At 45.3% G+C, this 9,178-nt stretch overlaps 1 protein-coding gene across 1 annotated transcript in view; it reads right to left on the bottom strand.

Moving 5' to 3' along the window:
• Positions 1-9,178, bottom strand: part of LOC119455707 (uncharacterized) — a 123,665-nt gene that overhangs the window by 25,291 nt on the left and 89,196 nt on the right. Inside the window, exon 2 of the mRNA XM_037717131.2 lies at positions 868-1,236. Within this exon, the coding sequence (XP_037573059.1) occupies positions 868-1,236 (369 nt within the window). The remainder of the gene's footprint in view (positions 1-867; positions 1,237-9,178) is intronic.

Here is a 9,178-nt window from a genome sequence, read left to right on the forward strand (position 1 = left end):
TATGCTGCAACCTCGCTTGTTAGCTAGGTGGCATGACAGACTAGCTCACTCGCGTACGCAAATCATAAACCGATGCTCAGTGACGCACGCCTACTGCTTGATAACTTTGGGCTTCTAAAGAAACTTAGTGTCCTTCCCCTCTATGAAGAAGGACTACCAGCGAAGCTGTTATGTGTTCTTCTAAAATGACGAAATCATGTATGTATCACTATATGCATGCAATTAAACATCAAAACAAAGACGCCCTGATCCACCTTAATCCTCCTTCATCCACCTTAATCGACTTTAATACGCCTTAATCCACTTTAATCCCCCTCCATTTACCTTAATCCACCTAGTCGACCTTAATCCACCTTAATACACCCTAAATCACCTTAATCAACTCTAATCCTTAGTCCACCTTATTCTACCTTATCCTCCTTCATCAACCATCATCGACCTTGATCCACCTTAACCCACCCTAGTCCTCCTTAATCCACATTAAATCTCCTTCAGCCACCTTAATCCACATTAGTCGACCTTATTCCACCTTAATGCACCCTAATCTACCTTAATCAACCCTATTCATCTTTTATACACCTTAATCCACCTTAATCAATTTATTCACACTTAATTCACCCTAATCCACCTCAATCCTTCTTCATCCACTTTAATTGGTGGATTGATGGGTAGACTACCTCCGCCGCGGGTCGACCCGGTATTGCACTATCTTCGCGATCGGCCCACTCTTTTCTCTGTCGACGGGCCTTTTTTCTACACACCCTGTCGACGCACGCACTTTTGGTCAGTACCTAGCCATATAAAGCTTCGCTGTAAAAAGCGCTTGACAGCCAAGACAAGCCACATTGCGTCGCAGCCTCCACCTACCGTAGACGGTCATGAGCTTGGACTCGGAGTCTTGTCCCGCGAGTGACATGACGTGGCAGGAGTACCGGCCGCTCAGCTCGGTGGTGGGCCGCACCAGGTTGAGCGCGCGGAACTTGGTGAAGCTGTTACCGTTGGTGAGCGAGTAGTCCAGGTTGATGCGGTCCTTGAGGCGACTCGACACGAATCGCTTGTTCAGCTCGGGGATCCACTGGTAGATGGGCTGCGGGTCGTCGTTGAGGAACCACTTGATCACCAGGTGCTCGTCCTCGCGGTTCGCGTTGTACACGCAGTCCAGAACCACCGAGTCCTCGGTGCCGTTCTGCACCCATTTGGGCACCGACAGGTGCAGGATGTGGAGGCTAGACGCCACTGCAATGACGAGAGGAAAAATAGGGCGGCTATCGTTTGTATTCGAGTGACTGATGTGTGCGGTTATTGACGATTTTCGGCTAAGCGAGACTACGCGGCGGGCTAAATATAACTCTTGTCGGCCACAAACGATCAGTCACGAAGAAACTAAAGGAGCATGCGATGCCTTCTCTTTATAGATGTCTCTGAGAGTGCAGCTCTAAATTGCATAAAATGTATTTTCATCTTTTCTTTTGTACAAGTGATAATTCCTCCTACCCCCTCTGGGGGAGTAGTGTATATAATAAAGTGTATATAATATATGGGGAGTGTATATAATAAAGTTTTTTTACTACTACTACTGCTACTAGGTAACCGAAACATCACAGTTTTTTATTGTAAAGCCATGTTACCTTTGCAGCGTCTCATGTTACCTCTCTCATGTTACCTTTCTTCAAGCGGTCAATAGTTACAGCGATTAACTTATGTTGCTTCGAGCTACGTTATGCCTAACGCGCGCGCCTTTACGCTTCACTAGATAAGGGACTTAAGTTTAGCATGTGCTTCAATTGTACCCTTCCCTTCAGTCACGAATTATGATAGACTTTCGATAAATGTATGAAATTTACTAATATTTATGCCAAGGTACTGCATGCTCTATTGAAAGCAAATCTAGGTAGTGGAAGGACTCCTTGTGAAAATTATGATGACTCATTATAATTATAGAGTTCTCGAATATCTGCTTAGTGATCAGTCAGTCATACCACGTTTCTTCATAAAATAAATTTAGTAAACCGCTAGAATTACATACACAATTTAATTATTCGCTGCAAGCATTACTAGAAAGGAAAAAAAGTTATTTCACAGCTGCTACCAAACCGCTTCACGTCGAACAGCCCGTCAAACACGGTAGTGTCTTCACCAAAGCGGTCGTCTATAGTGACACATTGCACTCAGAAATAAAATGGAGGTGCATTAGGTAAGCGGAATTTTCAAGTTACTATAAGCTTAACGTTCGTGATCCACCACTGCAGAGAAATTGCGAAAATAAGTCGCGCACACAAATATGTACGCTGTGACTGAAGGGGTTAAGCCCGTGCTTTTATTTTATTTTTCAGCTCAGTGGGAGGCGAGTACAGCCACAGTCACTTTTCGAAGTCATTGTTGGAGCACAAGGTTTGCCATATTGTAGCAACTAGAAAAGAACGAGATGGAGCTTTGAAATTAGGAACACAATGAAAGCGTTGGATTAAATTTAAGAGAAAAAAAAGTAAAGCATTTGTCCCCTAGCACTTTCGCAAGAGACTAACGAGATAATACATAATAATATGAAGAAGGGAAAATGATCACTACTTTAGGCAGTTCGGTCAGCTGATATGTATGCATAGAGACCAGATAGACTATGATTTGTAAAAAAACTGTCGAAGTTTGAGGTAGTAACCGCTGTTCTCATACAATATTGAATAAATGAATGAATAAATGAGCTTCCTTTTCGTACGGAAATTACCTGTCTTCGATCCGGGCCTTTGTTATCTACTGCTGCAGTGGTTAAAACGCTTTAGCCGCAAGTTTATGGCACCCACAATTGTAAAGGCTCTTTAATTAACATATCTGTGACAATGAAGCACGAAAAATAACTGTCAAAGGTGCGGAAAGCTCTAAAGCAACCAACATTGCAAGCTGCCACGGACAGGCTCGACACGCAAGCGTAAAATTCTAAAGGCTGTGTGGGACAATCACCATGTGTTCACAGTTCCAAATCTTTACAACAAGACAATGTCTGATAACAATCAAAACTTTTCAGCTCACGAAGCTTTCAAATTTTTCGAAAGCATTTGTCTGCACAGCACGTACGTAAAACTCAATTTCCGCAGGGATCCCTCATGTAGCCATCCTGGAATCAGTAATGCCACCCAACAAGATACCTTTCGCAACTCGTACAGCAAACTGCAGGCAAAAAAGCAAACCCACGGAAACTTTGAATATTGGAGGATAAACAAACAATCGTCGTTTTATGATCCGCGGGCATCACTTCTAGGAATCACTATATTTTTTTTATTTCTTTTCTCATGTATTTGCAGGTTGGAAAGAAAGATGATATGACTTGTTTGGGAACAGTAACGAAATGAAAATGAAAAGAAGACGAAGCTCTGTCGTGTCTATGGCAGCGCGATATAATGGATAGTAAAAGGGAAAGTGCGTTCCTTCCCACACCAGGCTTCAAACAACCCAAATCCCTTCGTAGTAGGATGTAGCAAAAACATGTTTGCTTGTGTTTCTTTATTTCTGTTGCAGCATTTCTTACTGGCGTGTTCTTGTGCATCAAACACGCCATATCGGTTTCGGCTCTGAAACAAGAGCGCAGAAGTAAATAGCACATTGATAAATTTGCCCATTCTCGGTGCCTTTTTTCATTTTCTATTACGCTGTGTTGGTGCACGCGAATAAGTCGCTCGATAGTAGGCTGCCCACTGTACAGAAGCATATACCATGATGTGCATCCGCGTGCGACAGTGTAGGCTGTAGCGTTTGGCGTCATCACTGTGTTTCAAAGTTTCGGTCAGCTTTTCTACATCCTTCAACACCTGAACACCGCAACCTGCACATACCAATAATTAATTCGCTTGCTTTGACAGATTGACGGGCCGATAATAAAGATAGCTGGGGGATGGGGGGGGGGGGGGGGGGGGGGTCCTGTAAAAGTTCACTTAGGAGACATGTCCATTTCGTCTGCTGGTATAGTGCTGATTGGCTGGGCTGAGGTACAGCGATAAGGAAACAAGAGCCCACTGCCAGTCCCCTCCTCACTGGTTCAGTTACGGCCAATCAGCGGTGGCCGACATGGACAATCCACTGGATGGACATTTACAGAATACACTCCTCCCCTGCTTTCGCATAAGAGAGTTCACTATATTCAAGGACCCCAGCGGCGGCGACGTCGCGCGCGTTCCTCTGCTGTGATTGGTTGGCCTATTCGGCAAGAAAGCAGCCACGCCGCAGCATCCACAGTAACAAAAACCCGGCTATGTTCGCAGAGAAAAGCTTCGTTTTTAGAAGAAACAGACGTTCACCTATCTTGCTATGTAAAACTCCGAGAAAAACGCAAGGGAGCTGCTCCAAAAACTGTTATTGTTTAGAATTCAGCTTGAAAGGCATTCACTAAGAAAGCAGTGAACCACTTCGACAGTGTAGTGTAGTGAAATTGCAGCATTTTAGCTGACTCGACTAAGAATGTATTTACTATGCTTACGATTCTAAAACAGCGCAACAATTAAAATAGGATACCACTACACGAAGACTTTGGCAGCATTTATTAACACGAAAGTGTTTTATGCCGGGGTCCACCAAGACTTCACTGACGTATTTCCGTCACGGATGTGACGTTCTTACAATGTACACGAACATAATACAAAGAAAGAAACCAGAAGAAAAAGTTCCACAAACATGCAAAATTTGGCAATCGAACCCACGACCTCTCGGTCCGCGACGATAGATCGCCGAGCGTTTAACCCATTGCGCCACAAACGCATTTGCAGAGAGCTACACAGACGCGCCTTATATATCTAACACTCCTCCGTGTACCCGCGCTCTTGCTCGGGGCGGTGCCGCCGCCTACGAGCAGAAAAGAGAAGTACTGCATTATGACACTAACGCGCACCGACAGTGAACGCTTCGGTGGTCTCAGCACTACGACGCCTCGATGCCAGCATTCGAGGGGACGCTGGCATCAAGAAGCACTACCAACGCCACCTAGGTGGCGTTCACCGTACTCAGCACAGCGGAGCGTGGCCTCCGCAATTAGCTCTGAAAATGTTTCTGAAGTTGATCGCGGAGGCTGCAATTACGACGCGCTGTACGCGCTGATTTGACTCGGTGACGATTCAGTTACGTGCTTTGTCTTGCGCGTTGTATTAGTGTGTCAGTTACGTGCTTCGTCTTTCGCGTTGTGCTAGCGTGTGCAGCGTAGTGCAGCTTCCATATGCACGACGGTTGCTCATGGTCATCGACGTTGGTAGTCGTGATGGAGGAGACGTGCCACCAGGCGTCAGCGTGGGTGCATCAACGCCTAAGGGCGCTTTAGCCACAAAACAACAATAGACATTATATATCAATGTGCAATAAACATTACACTACTTCTGTGAAGACACGTTTCACTTTCGTGTTCTATACCGATTCCTATATAAGAGGGATCAACCACATTTTTTATTATGATATAAGATTTGTCGCTGCTGAGAACCTAGGTCTCGGAAACACCAGATAAATTTGTAATATTGCGTTTCAGTTGTCAATTCCTTAAGAAAATTTGATGTTTTCATGCTTTTTCCTTTCTTATTTCTTTTTTTAGGCTTTATGTCCCGTCCGTATTTTTACTCGCGTCCGATGGTTTTCTTTTCTTTTTTTCATGGAGCACCACAGAAAGAACTAGAGCTAACTACCGTAGAAGTTGCGACCGCTGATAGTTCAGAACGCACTAATACACTTTGTTTAGCTGTTTTCTGACACTGATCAAAGCTGCAGTGCACGTGCCTTTACAATTAGGCCATTCTCAGTATATTTCTAAGTATCACAGTAAATGAAAGTTCATTCACACGGCTTAGTTAAGCTTTTCTGTTCCTCGCCATTCCAATGTCGCACTTTCAATATAGCATTCCAACTTTCTCAATTGCTTCAGTGAATGCTTCTATTTCAACCTTTAAACTCATTACGTAATTGCCGACGAAGAGCATCAGATTTATTTTAAACATATCTTCCCCCCAATTTCTCTCATAATTACAGTCGGCAACGCCATAGACCTTTAGAAACATTTCAAAGCGATCACATTGCTGTCTGCACTAAGCCGGTTTCTTTAGGCAGTTCTAATATTTAGTTGGATATTGTCAACTAGTAGTGACGTAGTGTATAAAAGTTAAACATCGCGGACAGGTCTGATCGTTCCACATGTTGTCGCCTTCCACAGGGTGAATGGTCAAACCGCTGCTTGTGTGTTATCCCACTTGGCGTTTCGTACCTATCCAGAGTTTCAACAAATTGTGTAAACCAATGGTTTTGATAAGCAACTCCTTGAAACGTTTGGCTTCCGTGCGCTTCTTTTTTCTAAGTTTAGATAAGTTATGTTTTGATAATATCAATAGGAACCTTTACGTGTAACAATAATTAAACAAGTGCTATTTTGTCCCTGTAGCTTCGGCCGCATTCCTAAATGAAAGTAAAATAGCAATTTAATGTACACCTGCGCTTTCATGATAACGCGACGTGAGGTATGCTTCACGAGGCTCTCATACGACCACGAGGTTTTCGTTTGAACTTCTAAAAGGGCACACTTTGTTTTAGAAGCATTATAATTGCACGCGAACAAAAGAGCACGTATTTTCGTAATTTTTTTTTTTTTAGTCCAAGCAAGTTGAATCTTGTGCGCCAGCTGGAGAGCTGAGCAGCGATTTCCTGCTTTCACACACAAATGCCGATGAGAGAGTAGGAGACTGTGATGCAGGCCCCCACCAAAGAAATCCTTCAACCCAACGAAGTTTGCCAACTAAGTTCGCAACCGCGCTTTGTTAAGCTCGCGCGGTGCGCCTAACAAAGCAACGGAAAACAATGGTAATTTCCTAGAATGAATTCTGTTGTTAGGATAGTGCCATAATTAACACTGCTGTTGTTTCCTCGCCTCACCGAATCTACAAAAAGGTTTCTTAAACTACATTATTGCACATAATGGAAAAAGTTCTAGGAATGCACTTGCAGTACGGCATAAACTTAAAGACGAAAAACAACCAAACGTTCCTAATTTGCGAGCCTGTGAGCAACGCATGCTGCGAAACGGCTTCACCGTAACTCATCTAGGCACGCGTTAATTCACGCCCACGTACGAACCAGATTTAGAAAAGTATACTCGGGACTTTCCTCTCAGTTGCAGCGTCAAAACGTTTAAATTCAAAGTTAATCTCCAGCATTGGGCAACAAGAGCGCTCCCGGCATCCCCGTGCATTCCTAGTTCTCGGTTTCAGCGTTTTAATCACCAGAACCCTTCCTGCAAACGATGTGGTCGCGTCCGTTGTGGTTTCCTGCCCGACCAGAAGTTATTTATTCGGGAAGATGAATTAGGCCGTGGCCCGAGGGCAGAGAGCGCACGGGAGCGGCGTGCACGCGAGCACCCTGCTACCTACATTCGTGATGGTGACGAGTCTTTGAAAGAGAGGGCGAGCAACCAAGAACGAGTAGAGACGAACTTGCACTGCGCTTGCCGTGAAAACAGGAGAGAGGCAAGTAGGAGAGGATGTACAGATCGTAATAGGCCCCATAAATCAGAATAAATATAACATGAGCAGGAGCATCCAGGGGAGAACAAAGCGTGCAAACTGTGTGGCGACCCCCCGACCCGCGCCCTCTGCACCGGTTTCTCGGCAAATTGCGAAGCAGATGCGGGGTGAAGGGGCAGACCCCGCTTCTCTGTAACATACACGCTCGCTACGCAGCCAAGACCGTCGGAACCGCAGAGGGTGGGTAGCTGCGCTGCAAGGAAACGATTCAAAAGTGGCAGCAAGCAGCGGCAGCAATTTGTAAGTAGGTGTATAAAGCATCGGAGCTGCTCCTTTGTGGACGGTGCGCCGGTACTACTACAGATGAGTCATGCCTCTAACAAACAACCCCGGCCTACCGTGCAGGTTATCTGCTTCGGCGCCTTCTCCTGCTTACCAGCGCAGGCGCCTGCGAGGATCGGCCATGACATATGCATGACACAGACGTATACGCGCAATGGGGTCAACCAATTTCTCGGTGTATACGAATCACGGTGCAGTGCAGATGGCAGTGGTATTCGAGGAACGTGTACTACGACGCCGCAGGTTCGTTCTTCCCGCATTGCAATTAAGCGTAGTTCCCTACACGAAGCAGTTCATTCGCCTGCTCCCCTCGCTACCTACACCTTTGCTTTACCCTGGTTTTCTGCTGTACAGCGAAACGGAAGCAGCCGCTAGTCGCAAAACTCGTTCTGCCCGCGCCCGTCGGCCTCGTCTATTTTTAATCTCCGGGCCGCCCTGAGTTGCGGTTGCTCTTTTCCCCCGTGGATGAGGCGGGAGGACTAGCTCTGTTCTCGCTAGCCCTTGTTTCAATCTCTGCTGTTCCCCCGCTTCCCTCTAAACCCATACTCTCCCCTCGCCTTTTCTTTTTACCTACGGTGTACACCCTTCTCAGAAGGGTACCTAGGCAGAAGATAGAAGTTCTGTTTAGCCCTACGTGAATGTGATTTGCCTGCCCCAGACACGCCGAGAAACCAACGCCAAAGGACGATGACTCAGGCCGCGAAATACCTAGAAAGGGTGAACGAACACTCCCTATTTCGTGGTCTCATTACAGTATACTCTAGCGGAGCATGCTAGTGCGAGGCGAATATTAAAATAGCGGCAGACGTATGGGAACAGTAGCACTTGTGATTAGATCTTGTGGCGCTGTGTGAACTGAAGCACACAAACTTCTTACTTCATTAAGTAGCTGTGCTGCACACAAGCATTCACTTCATTGTGTCGCTAGAAGCATGGGCCCAAACTTCATTAAGACGATTTTGGCTTTTCTCTTTTTTGGAGAAGTCATGCAATAAAAGAGCATATCTGTCGTAACGTTGGTTGACACTATACCTGATATCAGGTTGCTCCTATCACTGGCATTTCCATCTAAGTGTTCCAGTATATTTCAGCGTACGTCTATATGCTTGTACGCTCAGCTTACAATCTGCATGGCGAACATGTTTTTCGCTAATGTGTGTTGTATTCAGTACATATTTCACCCGGCAGAAAAGAGCCCATGATTAGTGGCAATGAAGAGGCTTCAGGTGTGCGTCTTTATTGTGAAACACTGTTACATGTTCAGCTAGGGGTTGGTTCTGATGACTTATGTTGCTTTTCTTTCAACAAGAGTACACAAAAACATGTATGTATACAAAGCAATAACAAGACCGTTAGGTCACAAT

Source organism: Dermacentor silvarum, chromosome 6 (genome assembly GCF_013339745.2).
Source record: "Dermacentor silvarum isolate Dsil-2018 chromosome 6, BIME_Dsil_1.4, whole genome shotgun sequence".
Taxonomy (NCBI): Eukaryota; Metazoa; Arthropoda; class Arachnida; order Ixodida; family Ixodidae; genus Dermacentor; species Dermacentor silvarum.